The sequence below is a fragment of the Coregonus clupeaformis genome, chromosome 30, assembly GCF_020615455.1.
Source record: "Coregonus clupeaformis isolate EN_2021a chromosome 30, ASM2061545v1, whole genome shotgun sequence".
NCBI lineage: Eukaryota > Metazoa > Chordata > Actinopteri > Salmoniformes > Salmonidae > Coregonus > Coregonus clupeaformis.
The window spans coordinates 34482403-34496994 of record NC_059221.1 but is presented as its reverse complement, the minus strand read 5'-3'; the positions used below and the strand labels follow the sequence as shown (position 1 = coordinate 34496994).

The following is a 14592-nucleotide window of genomic DNA, read 5'->3' as shown; positions in this document are numbered from 1 at the left end:
GGATGAAGGGAAAGAGGGATGAGGGGAAAGAGGGATGAGAGGAGAGAGGGATGAGAGAGGAGAGAGGGGCTGTCTTATAGCAGTGGCTCATGTAGAGAGAGTGAAGAGGATAGATGAACAAATAATGATGGAATGAGGGAAAGACCTGAAGGAAATGTTGGAGCCATTCTATGGGAGTGACTCACATGCCCACAACTACAGTAGACAGAGAGTAGGAGAGGCAAACTAGCTACCTCAGTGCTGGAGCAGTAGGATTGTCTCTCCAGGGACAATAACTTTATCCCAAGGTTTAAAGAGCAAACGCCACCTCATATTTAACACTCATCTTAACCTGATGAAAAATCACTACTGGCTATGAGGAGACGCCACTCCAGCTGTAAATTACACTCAACCCAAAGCATCCCCTGGAGCCTCATCCAGAGGGTAAAGTTGTCCCTAGAAACTGATCCTAGGTCAGTTTTGTGTTCTGCCCCCCTATTGGTTTAAGTCAGGATTTGGGGACACTCCACTCATAGCGATTTATGCTCCCAACTTTGTTTTTATTATGACTGTTTATCAAACCTTAGCTCGTCATCAGGTAATGGGAGGGTGGGCTAAACCTAGATCAGTGCCAAACTGGCAACTTCTACCCACAGCCATCCATAGAGTATGTATACAATAGGAATGTGGATAAGACATTACATACATACTTCAGCATTCCTGTTAACAGGATACAGGGATATTTGGTATTAGGGATTAGTGGGATATGGCATCGGTCATAGATGGGGGCGTCGCCGATTGAGGTCATGTGACGGGGTGGGGGAGGGGCAGGGCTCTGTAGTGGTTGAGCGGGGGCAATGGTGACCCTGGTCGGTTGCCACTGTTGATTTGTTTTTCTAGATTGGAAAGCAGGCTTTGTGTTGTATCATTGAAATGTCAGGTTGCATGCAACTCTGTGTCAACCTCTAAGCGCTGTCCTGCCTCTGGTGCTGGGCTTTAAATATGTGCTCAGAGTACACTGCCATTTGCAAGAGGGACCCAACTGCAACTCTCTATTGATCAAAATGAAGTGTTGGCTTGTAAGTGTGTTTTTGTTTCTACTAACAAGCTTATTTTCAAATGTGTTTGCTTTTCCTCTCATGCATGATGCTGATTTTAATATTTCATCAACCATAACAAACATTATTGAACCGTAAAATGTCTTCATTGATCTAAATACAACTTGATGACATGTTTTCCTTGACCTGACCTGAACCTGGATGTTCAATGTGTTAAACACGTACAGGTTTTTCATAGTCCATTTTGAAAAGCTTCTTCAAATGTCCCACGGTCTTATACCCAAGCTAAGAGGTAATATATTCAGTGAATTGCACTGGACTGAATATATGAATAATACAAAATAAAAATTAAAAACTGAAAACTAGTGCTATTGGCTAAGAGGTTTGGAACATTAATACTGTAAAATTGTGAAAATTATGAAAATGTAATTTTAGTGTAAGAGCTGTTTGAAAAGGTCGCTTGAAATTTCAGCCTGTTTTGGTGGGATGGAGTTTTGGCCTGCCTGGTGTCATCACCAGGCAATACATTCATATTAAATATGTGGACATGAATGTAGTGTGTGTATGAATATACACACATCCTGTTGTCTTATTGTAAAATGAATAAACTATTCAGAGACTGTTCTGTGTGTGGGCAACATAGAAACCATGTCATCTCTCCCGCACACCATTAGAACACAGCTCTTACTGACAGACACACTCAATTCACTTGGTGTTTCTATGATGATGACCTTGGATGGTTGTTTCCTTCTTTCTCGCTCTCTACTACCTTCCCTTATTACTCATCGCTCTTTTTTCACTCCCTGTCTTTTATTCTGTCTCTCTTATTCGGCCCTCTCTTTCTCCCCCTCTCTTTCTCCTTCCTTTCTCACTGCCACCTAACCTTCTCCTCTCGTCTTATCTCTCTCCCCCTGTCTTCCACCAACTCTCCCTCCTTTCTCTCCCTCTCCATTCTGTCCATTCAGCAGCAGCTGGAGAGGAAGGACAGTCAGAGCAGCTCTCAGCACAGTGTGTGCAGCCATCGCAGCACCCACACAGACTCTCCCAGCCACCCCTCCTCCAACATGCCCAGTGAGGCCGTAGTCCCCCCTCCAGCCGCCCCCACCCAGCTGCTGCCTGGCCTGCCTCCCCTGCCCACCCAGGACCCTGGAGATGGTACCATGACCCTCCAGAAGAAGCCAGACCCCTTCAAGATCTGGGCCCAATCCAGGAGCATGTATGAGAGCAGACGTGAGTAGACTCAAAATCAAATACTTCATTGTGGTTGTTTGGCACAACTGACAAAGGTAGGTTCAATAATGCTGCCGAACACTAATAGATATTAGTATAGTATTGTATACAGGCACAAACCTTTAGAGAGTGAATGAGGCAGGGATCTGATAATCATATCTGTTCTTTGGTGGGAAGAGAGAAACTCTTGAAACTTTTCTGATTATTCTGTTCGGAAGAGACTAGACAGTGTATTAGTTTGTTTAAGTGTGTGGGTGTTGCATTGGATCCTGGAAGAGAAGCATTGTTAAGTACTTTGTAGGAACAACTCAGTGTGTGTGTGTGTGTGTGTGTGTGTGTGTGTATGTGTGTGTGTGTGTGTGGTATGAGTGTATGAGTCAAACCTGACTCTGTGACAAAAGGTGTCTCAGAGAGCTTAGTCTCCTTGAAACACAGATGCGTTTCCTGCTCTGTGACGCTATCGACATCTCTCACAATATAAAGTGCCTGCATTTTCAAACACTCAGAGGTGTGTGTAGGTTTGATGTACCGCCTCGCCACCGGAAGAAGGGGTTAGAAATGAAAGATCACATACATCCTACCTTGCTGACGGCTCAGAAATGAAATATGGTATATCCAGTGTTGACCCAAGCCTACGTCATGAGCTATTTGTGTGTTGCTTGGGAAGGAGTACAGAAGTACAGCTGAGTTGGTGGAAAAGCAGAACCATTTGAAAAAAAGAGTGTGAACGTTTCGGTCAATAGATGTTCCCATCAGCAGAAAACAAAAAAACTTCAATTTGAAAAATATTGTTGTGCAAACAATACTTTTTTCTTGTTCTACCCTAAGAATCAGGAACGATAGAAGGTACACTGGGTGATAGAAGGCACCCCTGTTTTGAGTTGTAAAAGCAGAAGCATCTATTCTTAAGACTGTCCCTCATATCCTTTGTAATCACAACTCAGGTCCTCCATTATTCATGAGTGGAGGAGGGAGCCACCCCACTTATTTACTATACTCACTACAAGTCTCTTGAGAGAAATGGTTTGTTCTCCAAACAATGGGTCATTCATTTCCATCTAGGGGGCAATATGACGACTCCTCAAGAAAAACAGTTATTCTATATTAAAGAGTCTGGTCATTTACAGTACATTGCAACATATACAATACAACTGAGTGGGGAGACAAGCAAACAGAACTTAGTGTAATAGGAATGCAATCTTGTTTTTCTCGATTGCCATTTGCACTTCATCAGAGGCAGGCCGTTGCGTGTCTGATGTCAACAATAATGTGTTTACATTTATGATGTATTAAAAATGAACCCATCAGCAGAATATACTCATTATGTGTGCACGTGCAGCTTGTGTGTGTGTGTGTGTGTGTTGAAGTACAGTGGGGAAAAAAAGTATTTAGTCAGCCACCAATTGTGCAAGTTCTCCCACTTAAAAAGATGAGAGAGGCCTGTAATTTTCATCATAGGTACACGTCAACTATGACAGACAAAATGAGAATTTTTTTTCCAGAAAATCACATTGTAGGATTTTTAATGAATTTATTTGCAAATTATGGTGGAAAATAAGTATTTGGTCAATAACAAAAGTTTCTCAATACTTTGTTATATACCCTTTGTTGGCAATGACACAAGTCAAACGTTTTCTGTAAGTCTTCACAAGGTTTTCACACACTGTTGCTGGTATTTTGGCCCATTCCTCCATGCAGATCTCCTCTAGAGCAGTGATGTTTTGGGGCTGTCGCTAGGCAACACAGACTTTCAACTCCCTCCAAAGATTTTCTATGGGGTTGAGATCTGGAGACTGGCTAGGCCACTCCAGGACCTTGAAATGCTTCTTACGAAGCCACTCCTTCGTTGACCGGGCGGTGTGTTTGGGATCATTGTCATGCTGAAAGACCCAGCCACGTTTCATCTTCAATGCCCTTGCTGATGGAAGGAGGTTTTCACTCAAAATCTCAGGATACATGGCCCCATTCATTATTTCCTTTACACGGATCAGTCGTCCTGGTCCCTTTGCAGAAAAACAGCCCCAAAGCATGATGTTTCCACCCCCCATGCTTCACAGTAGGTATGGTGTTCTTTGGATGCAACTCAGCATTCTTTGTCCTCCAAACACGACGAGTTGAGTTTTTACCAAAAAGTTATATTTTGGTTTCATCTGACCATATGACATTCTCCCAATCCTCTTCTGGATCATCCAAATGCACTCTAGCAAACTTCAGACGGGCCTGGACATGTACTGGCTTAAGCAGGGGGACACGTCTTCCACTGCAGGATTTGAGTCCCTGGCGGCGTAGTGTGTTACTGATGGTAGGCTTTGTTACTTTGGTCCCAGCTCTCTGCAGGTCATTCACTAGGTCCCCCCATGTGGTTCTGGGATTTTTGCTCACCGTTCTTGTGATCATTTTGACCCCACGGGGTGAGATCTTGCGTGGAGCCCCAGATCGAGGGAGATTTTCAGTGGTCTTGTATGTCTTCCATTTCCTAATAATTGCTCCCACGGTTGATTTCTTCAAACCAAGCTGCTTACCTATTGCAGATTCAGTCTTCCCAGCCTGGTGCAGGTCTACAATTTTGTTTCTGGTGTCCTTTGACGTGGTCCTCTGTAGCTCAGCTGGTAGAGCACGGCGCTTGTAACGCCAAGGTAGTGGGTTCGATCCCCGGGACCACCCATACACAAAAAAATGTATGCACGCATGACTGTAAGTCGCTTTGGATAAAAGCGTCTGCTAAATGGAATATTATTATTATTATTATTACTCTTTGGTCTTGGCCATAGTGGAGTTTGGAGTGTGACTGTTTGAGGTTGTGGACAGGTGTCTTTTATACTGATAACAAGTTCAAACAGGTGCCATTAATACAAGTAACGAGTGGAGGACAGAGGAGCCTCTTAAAGAAGAAGTTACAGGTCTGTGAGAGCCAGAAATCTTGCTTGTTTGTAGGTGACCAAATACTTATTTTCCACCATAATTTGCAAATAAATTCATAAAAAATCTTACAATGTTATTTTCTGGATTTTTTTCCCTCAATTTGTCTGTCATAGTTGACGTGTACCTATGATGAAAATGACAGGCCTCTCTCATCTTTTTAAGTGGGAGAACTTGCACAATTGGTGGCTGACTAAATACTTTTTTCCCCCACTGTATGTATGTATGCATGTCAGTGAGTAATGCTAGTTACCAGCCTCAGCCTGTTTGTGTGTGTGCTAGCAGGCGGTGTTGCAGTGCTAGTTAATCAGTGTAGGCGGTGTTGCAGTGCTAATTAATCAGTGCAGGCGGTGTTGCAGGGCTGGTTAATCTGTGCAGGTGGTGTTGCGGTGCTGGTTAATCAGTGTAGGTGGTGTTGCAGTGCTGGTTAATCAGTGTGTAAAGTAGAGCCAGTAGAATCTAGGTCTGCTGCTGATTAAATATTTACTGGGCCTGGTGAGGGCTGCTTTAAGCTCAGCCTGATTGGTATATCTGTTTGATAACCCCTCAAGGAGCCGCAGCCCTCCGCCATGGAGCTGTTTACTGTTTGGCTGGATTATTAGAATGGGTTGGTGTTGGAGAAGGGGGGTTGAGAGGAAAGGAGAGAGGTATTTAATGTGTGCTGGTGCGTCTGTGTGTCTATGTAGCAGGTTGTGGACTCATAGCAGCATTATGGTTGGTGGTGCCAGGAGATAGCTAGGACAGAGACAGGACTGAGACAGGGCTAGAGATGAGACCATGCTGGGACCCTCCTGCAGAGGATATTTTGTCTGACACTTAGAGGCTGTGTGTGGTGTGTGGTGTGTGTATGTGTGTTTGTGTGTGTGTGTGTGTGTGTGTGTGTGTGTGTGTGTGTGTGTGAGCGAGAGAGAGAGAGCTCTGCTGTGCTAGGGACAGGGATCAGTGGAAGGCTAATGACTTATCCAACATACACTCTCAGACAGACAGACCCAGAGCTGAGGGCTAATAGAACCTGTGTGGCAGACAGAAAGTGCATCAGGAGAAGTGGTCCATGCCCTGTGTTCAGACTGGCCCTGTGGGTGAACAGACAAACCCCAAATTGCCTGTGTCCTCCCATGTGTGTGTGGCAAATGTGTTTGTGTGTTCCAGAGAGAGAGAAGGAACGAGAAAAAAAGGCAGAGAGTTAAAAGGTCACATTCATAGAGAGCATGTACATCCTGGAATTTGTTCCTCCTGACCTCTGGGAGCCAAACCTGCACCTGAGAGTAGGAACCTAATATGCCCAGTGATGCAGAGGAGAGTAGAGAGGAGGGGGGTGTTCATACCAGATTGTTTAATAACAAGATCTAACTGAACTGAATTGAATTGTAGTCCTCTGTAGCTCAGTTGGTAGAGCATGGCACTTGCAATGCCAGGATAGTGGGCTTGATTCCCGGGACCACCCGAACGTAAAATGTATGCACGTATGACTGTAACTCGCTTTGGAAAAAAAGTGTCTGCTAATTTCATTATATTATAGTGCCAGGTATATAGTGCCTTCGGAAATTATTCAGACCCCTTGACTTTTTCCACATTTTGTTATGCAATCTACACACAATACCCCATAATGACAAAGCAAAAACAGTTATTTTTTATTTTTTTGCAAATCAAAAACGGAAATACCTTATTTACATAAGTATTCAGACCCTTTGCTATGAGCCTCGAAATTGAGCTCAGGTGCATCCTGTTTCCATTGATGTTTCTACAACTTGATTGGAGACCACCTGTGGTAAATTCAATTGATTGGACATGATTTGGAAAGGCACACACCAGTCTATATAAGGTCCCACAGTTGATAGTTCATGTCAGAGCAAAAATCAAGCCATGAGGTCGAAGGAATTGTCTGGAGAGCTCCGAGATAGGATTGCGTCGAGGCACAGGTCTGGGGAAGGGTACCAAAACATTTCTGCAGCATTGAAGGTCCCCAAGAACACAGTGGCCTCCATCATTCTTAAATGGAAGAAGTTTGGAACCACCGAGACTCTTCCTAGAGCTGGCCGCCCGGCCAAACTGAGCAATCGGGGGAGAAGGGCCTTGGTCAGGGAGGTGACCAAGAACCCGATGGTCACTCTGACAGAGCTCTAGAGTTCCTCTGTGGAGATGGGAGAACCTTTCAGAAGGACAACTATCTCTGCAGCACTACACAAATCAGGCCTTTATGATAGAGTGGCCAGATGGAAGCCACTCCTCAGTAAAAGGCACATGACAGTCCGCTTGGAGTTTGCCAAAAGGCACCTAAAGACTCTCAGACCATGAGAAACAAGATTCTCTGGTCTGATGAAACCAAGATTGAACTCTTTGGCCTGAATGCCAAGCGTCACGTCTGGAGGAAACCTGGCACCATCCCTACGGTGAAACATGGTGGTGGCAGCATCATGCTGTGGGGATGTTTTTCAGCTGCAGGGACTGTGAGACTAGTCAGGATAGAGGCAAAGATGAACGGAGCAAAGTACAGAGAGATCCTTGATGAAAACCTGCTCCAGAACGCTCAGGACCTCAGATTGGGGTGAAAGTTCACATTCCAACAAGACAACGACCCTAAGCTTAGAGCCAAGACAATGCAGGAGTGGCTTCGGGGCAAGTCTCTGAATGTCCTTGAGTGGCCCAGCCAGAGCCTGGCTTGAACCCGATCGAACATCTCTGGAGAGACCTGAAAACAGCTGTGCAGCGACACTCCCCATCCAACTTGACAGAGCTATAGAGGATCTGCAGAGAAGAATGGGAGAAACTTCTCAAATACAGGTGTGCCAAGCTTGTAGCGTCATACCCAAGAAGACTCGAGGCTGTAATCGCTACCAAAGGTGCTTCAACAAAGTACTGAGTAAAGGGTCTGAATACCTATGTAAATGTGATATTTCAGTTTATCTTTATTTGTAAATTAGCAAAACTTTCTACAAACCTGTTTTTGCATTGTCATTATGGGGTATTGTGTGTAGATTGATGAGAAGGGGAAAAAAACTATTTAATACATTTTAGAATAAGGCTGTAAAGTAAAGGGGTCTGAATACTTTCCGAATGCACTGTATATTATATTATTATTATAAACACAGAACTTTATTGCAATGTGTTGATTAATGCAACAGTCATGCCGTCGGTTTAACTTTCTGAGTGTCAGGTCTACTCCCTGTTTCACCTCCACTGAGCTCTTGTTGTTGTGTGTTTCAGAGCCAGATTGCCAGGAGCAGGAGATCTTCCTGTGGCGGAAGGATACAGGTTTTGGGTTCCGCATCCTGGGAGGAAATGAGGCCGGGGAGCCGGTGAGTATCCCTCCACCATTCCTCCACCATGTCCCTTGTCTGTCACTGTTAAGTTTGGATGCGCCAAGGAAAGCAAAAGGTTTGTAAGGGGACGTTTTCATATTGAATCACTCCCATTGCAGCACACCATTCACTTATACACGACTGACAATTAAACATTCCAAAGCAAGACTGGAAGCATAAAACATGTACCGGCATCCCCCCTGTCTGGTTATTACACTACGTGTTGCATCATAAATAAACACTAAACAAAGTTATGAATTAAACAGCACTGCTGCGTGTTAAAAGGGCAGCTGCTGTACTGAACCCTCAATGGTCAATTACAGCTTCATCACTGTATGTTTCCTGTCAGAGTCCCTGCCTTAGGGCGTTCTTTGTTAAGCTTCAAATACACACAAACACAGACACAGACACAGACACACACACACACACACACACACACACACTTTCACAACACTCATTCTGTGTCAGATCACACTGTGATGCTCAACTGAACTAACAGCCTCATAGTCTTCCTTCTCTCTTCTGTCTGCATCAGTTGTTCTCCCCCACTCTATCCCTCTAATATGAAGCAGTAGAAATGTAAATTCCACTGTCTGTTTGTCTGTCTCTGAGAGAGATGACTGCTGCTGTCTGTTACATGAGGTACTGTAGACCTGCATGCTGGTTTTAGGAGATTAATTTAGACAGTTTGTTAGGGGAACTAAGGGCCTTACCCAGAAGCTGTTGGTTATGTTTCATATATTTATTTCAGAGACATGAATCAATCAGCAGATGTCACAAAGTGCTATACAGAAACCCAGCCTAAAACCCCAAACAGCAAGCAATGCAGATGTAGAAGCACGGTGGCTAGGAAAAACTCCCTAGAAAGGCAGGGAGAAAGTAGAGAAAGGGAGTGATATATACACTATATACTGTATATATGCTGGCAATCACACACCCATGCAATCTCCATAGACAAACATTGGCAGTAGAATGGCCTTACTGAAGAGCTCAGTGACTTTCAACGTGGCGCCGTCATAGGATGCCACCTTTCCAACAAGTCAGTTCGTCAAAGAGGAATCAGCCCAGAACTACACGGGCGGATCTTATCAATGATCTCAAGGCAGCTGGGACCATAGTCACCAAGAAAACAATTGGTAATACACTACGCCGTGAAGGACTGAAATCCTGCAGCGCCCGCAAGGTCCCCCTGTTCAAGAAAGCACATATACAGGGCCGTCTGAAGTTTGCCAATGAACATCTGAATGATTCAGAGGAGAACTGGGTGAAAGTGTTGTGGTCAGATGAGACCAAAATCGAGCTCTTTGGCATCAACTCAACTCGCCGTGTTTGGAGGAGAGGAATGCTGCCTATGACCCCAAGAACAGCATCCCCACCGTCAAACATGGAAGTGGAAACATTATGCTTTGGGGGTTTTTCTGCTAAGGGGACAGGACAACTTCACCGCATCAAAGGGACGATGGACGGGGCCATGTACCGTCAAATCTTGAGTGAGAACCTCCTTCCCTCAGCCAGGGCATTGGAAATGGGTCGTGGATGGGTATTCCAGCATGACAATGACCCAAAACACACGGCCAAGGCAACAAAGGAGTGGCTCAAGAAGAAGCACATTAAGGTCCTGGAGTGGCCTAGCCAGTCTCCAGACCTTAATCCCATAGAAAATCTGTGGAGGGAGCTGAAGGTTCGAGTTGCCAAACGTCAGCCTCGAAACCTTAATGACTTGGAGAAGATCTGCAAAGAGGAGTGGGACAAAATCCCTCCTGAGATGTGTGCAATCCTGGTGGCCAACTACAAGAAACATCTGACCTCTGTGATTGCCAACAAGGGTTTTGCCACCAAGTACTAAGTCATGTTTTGCAGAGGGGTCAAATACTTATTTCCCTCATTAAAATGCGAATCAATTTATAACATTTTTGACATGTTTTTTTCTGGATTTTTTTGTTGTTATTCTGTCTCTCACTGTTCAAATAAACGTACCATTAAAATTATAGACTGATCATGTCTTTGTCAGTGGGCAAACGTACAAAATCAGCAGGGGATCAAATACTTTTTTCCCTCACTGTATTATGTTTTGTAGCTCTAGATTGTTCCCATAGTGAAGTACAGGGCTGATGTGTATATTATTTTGTTTTGTAGATCTACATCGGGCACATAGTGAAATATGGAGCAGCAGATGAGGACGGGCGTCTGCGTTCGGGGGATGAGCTCATCTGTGTGGATGGCACGGCGGTGGTGGGCAAGTCTCACCAGCTGGTGGTACAGCTGATGCAGCAGGCTGCCAAGCAGGGCCACGTCAACCTCACTGTCCGACGCAAGAGCTCTGGATACGGAGGTGAGGACGGGTCACAGAGACAGCACAGGCATATGCATATACACACTCACCCACAAACTCACCACACACTCCACAACAGTGGCCGCCTACACTACCCACACTAGCTAAAACCTATTGCTTAGTGGCTCAGTGAAAACCTATTGCTTACTGGCTCAGTGAAAACCTATTGCTTAGTGGCTCAGTAAACTATCACTAGCCCGTGCCAAACATAAGGGAAAAAAACTGCTATTTGCTGAAAACCGTTTTTATATTGCCTGCCCACCTCTTCATTCCCCCCCATCTCTTCCTCAGTGGGTAAAGGGGAGGGTGACGTGCCCCCGTCCCCAGCCTCGTCGCACCACAGCAGCACCCAGGCCCCCTCCCTGACGGAGGGCAAGCGGACCCCCCAGGGCAGCCAGAACTCCCTCAACACGGTCAGCTCCGGCAGTGGCTCCACCAGTGGGATCGGCAGTGGGGGAGGAGGGGGCTCCGGCAGTGCTGTGGTCCCCGCAGCCCTCCAGCCCTATGACATGGAGATCCAACGCGGAGAGAACGAGGGCTTCGGATTCGTCATTGTGTCGTCGGTCTCCAGGCCTGATGCTGGGACTACTTTGGGTGAGTGGGATGGGCAATGCTACGCTGGGCTGGGTTATTGTGAGCTGGACTTTGCTAGTACCAGAGTGGGCTATGCTGGGTTTAGTTGCAATTTTTTGTTCTCTGGATGGTCTGAGAATCAGTTATCATTTGCTCTGGGTTGAGCTGGGTTGAACTGGGTGATAATCTGGTTAAATCTGGCCTGTAATCTGGGCGATGCCTGATTCTGCTGATAGATTTTTCTGTGGTCTTTAGTCTACAGGTTTGAGGCCTTCAAATTTTTGGACCCGTTCTGAAATGGACCTGGGGCTTTCCCATGCGGAGTCGATATGCATAAATACATTTTTTAAATATAGAGACCCGTTCCGAACAGACCCGAGGACAACCCGGTCCGGTCCGATCCGAGTGAGGGAAGCAGCAGAAAAGTCAATTTTTTAAGAAACTTTATTAACCGGAGATGATAAAGCGCAAGGGAGGTAGAGGGAGGTGATGCTCTAGCAGGGGCTGTGCTGTGTGCGTAGGCTACTGTGAGTTTCAGCGAGTGACACAGTAACAGGGAGGAGGGATGGAGAGAAAAGAGACCAACCATGCCGACTCGCACTATAGTAGACTAATAGCTGCCATAGCTAGGTTATTTATCATCCAATATGATTACTAGTACCTGTCTTGACTGCATTAAACCGTGAGAAGCTAGCTAGGCTAAGTGAGGCTGCATTCGCTTTCTCGTGCTACACAATTACAAATAACAACGACTCCATTCAGAATTTAAAGTAGCAGCCTACCTGTTGGCTCTTGGTCGTTGCAGCCTATCCTTCCCCTTTAACTTTTAATTCCATCATTTTAATTCCATCTTCCATTGATTAGATATCTCCTAACTTTAGCTCCACACGGAAGCTCTATAACTGGAGCCTATTGTCGCTTTGATGACTTATGATTGGCCAACAACAACAACAAGCTACACGCACCCCTCTTGTGAAAGCAAAGAGCAGCAGCATAAATGATGCAATTTCTCTCTATCTCTACTGCAACAGTCGCATTCGGATCCTTCCATTCGGATTACACATAACCAAAACCCGTGACAATCACATCAGATCCGACCCAGACATTTTTTTGAATTCTTATTTAGAATTCTGGATCTGGACCCACAGGTAACTGCCAAAATAATGTAAACAGAAGTAAATGAGGGATACAAAGTATCCGGGGTTGGAACCTACATTTTTTCGTTCTGAACAGAAGCAAAACAATTATAATTTCGTTCCACTGTTCTGACCAGAAAAAAAAAGTTTTGAACCGGTTAGAAAAAAAAAAGTAAAGGTTTAAATCGTTCCTTTCTGTTCCTTTTTTAACCTGTGAACTCAACAGTTTTTTTTAAATTTAGCTCATTAAATTACCAATCAGTGCAGATAGAGCAGGCAAGCTAGTAGTTTACATTCATGATGGACAGACAAGTGTATCCTATGGCGCAAGATGCGACTGCAATTTTGCGGTGGGGAGAGAGCGTGAAAAAGCCTGATTCTGCCAAGCAGCACTCCAGTAAACACACCCTTAACAGTGCATCAATACCGCCCGCCACTCAGCGACATGATTGATGTCATTTCTTGGGGGTGGAATTACAATATTTTGACAGTCACTCCTCATTGAGTTCCCACCTGATTTATGAATAGCAGGGGAGCCCTTTCTGACAGGAGTGGACTTAATGACACAGCCCCGACGTCACAAACCCAACAATCATGAGTTTAAGGAAACAGAAATCTCTTTATGTGCCCAGGCGCATTCACCACCAGGGATAAGCCTGGTTGATGCTTTATCAAAAACACCATCATCACAGATTCAAAAGGCAGACTTGTAGCTGACCCTGGCTGATTCACTCAGCATGTAATTGAAGTTCCACTGAGCACAATCTATAGCTGTCCATACCGTTTATCTATGAAGGCAAAATAGTGAAATTGGCCTTATTAAGGTCACTCAGCCATCAACGAGGGATTTTAAATGTCCTTCTCTGAACAAATGTGGCATCAAGCTCCCTCTGATGAGTTTGCAGCACCAATGTCGCTCCAAGGTCTCCTTACACAGCCTGCCTGATGACCAGGAAGATGTAGCATGGTGTGAAACATGCTATAGGGCCAGGCTATTATCAAATTGATGTTTTGTTAGCTACTGTGCCGCGCAAAGGGCCCGGTTCCATTGATCCTGTGGGCTGTAGTTGAAGCCCCATAAAATAGAAAGTAGCGGTAGAGGATTTTTATGTATCAAGCAGGAGAAATCCCATTGAGACTTGTCTCTTTTTTTTATGGGTGACCTGAATGTGCTCGTCTGCACTGTCTGCAGCTGGGTCCTCAGAAAGAGTGACAATACCTGTCTCTGTCTCAACTGTCTCTGTCTCTGTCTCAACTTTCTCTGTCTGTGTCTCAACTGTCTCTGTCTCAACTGTCTCTGTCTCTGTTTCAACTTTCACTGTCTGTGTCTCAAGTGTCTCTGTCTCAACTGTCTCTGTCTGGGTCTCAACTGTCTCTGTCTGTGTCTCAACTGTCTCTGTCTGTGTCTCAAATGTCTCTGTCACTGTCTCAACTGTCTCTGTCTCTGTCTCTGTCTCAACTGTCTCTGTCTCAACTGTCTCTGTCTGTCTCAACTGTCTCTGTCACTGTCTCAACTGTCTCTGTCTCAACTGTCTCTGTCTGTGTCCCAACTGTCTCTGTCACTGTCTCAACTGTCTCTGTCTCAACTCTCTGTCTCAACTGTCTCTGTCTGTGTCTCAACTGTCTCTGTCTGTGTCTCAACTGTCTCTGTCACTGTCTCAACTGTCTCTGTCACTGTCTCAACAGTCTCTGTCTCAACTGTCTCTGTCACTGTCTCAACTGTCTCTATCTGTGTCTCAACTGTCTCTGTCACTGTCTCAACTGTCTCTGTCTCTGTCTCTGTCTCAACTGTCTCTGTCTCAACTGTCTCTGTCTCAACTGTCTCTGTCTCTGTCTCTGTCTCAACTCTCTCTGTCTCAACTGTCTCTGTCACTTTCTCAACTGTCTCTGTCTCAACTGTCTCTGTCACTGTCTCAACTGTCTCTGTCTCTGTCTCAACTGTCTCTGTCTCTGTCTCTGTCTCAACTGTCTCTGTCTCAACTGTCTCTGTCACTGTCTCAACTGTCTCTGTCTCAACTGTCTCTGTCTCTGTCTCAACTGTCTCTGTCACTGTCTCAACTCTCTCT

At 45.1% G+C, this 14592-nt stretch overlaps 1 protein-coding gene across 10 annotated transcripts in view; it reads left to right on the top strand.

Moving 5' to 3' along the window:
* Window positions 1-14592, top strand: part of LOC121545359 (membrane-associated guanylate kinase, WW and PDZ domain-containing protein 1) — a 182922-nt gene that overhangs the window by 155003 nt on the left and 13327 nt on the right. For 8 of the 10 annotated variants that reach the window (XM_041855807.2, XM_041855810.2, XM_041855809.2 and 5 more), the window contains exons 14-17: window positions 2003-2267; window positions 8391-8482; window positions 10622-10817; window positions 11109-11411. In XM_041855807.2, coding sequence (XP_041711741.2) covers window positions 2003-2267; window positions 8391-8482; window positions 10622-10817; window positions 11109-11411 — 856 coding nt within the window. The remainder of the gene's footprint in view (window positions 1-2002; window positions 2268-8390; window positions 8483-10621; window positions 10818-11108; window positions 11412-14592) is intronic. The other 2 variants (XM_041855806.2, XM_041855811.2) reach the window with 1 other exon arrangement.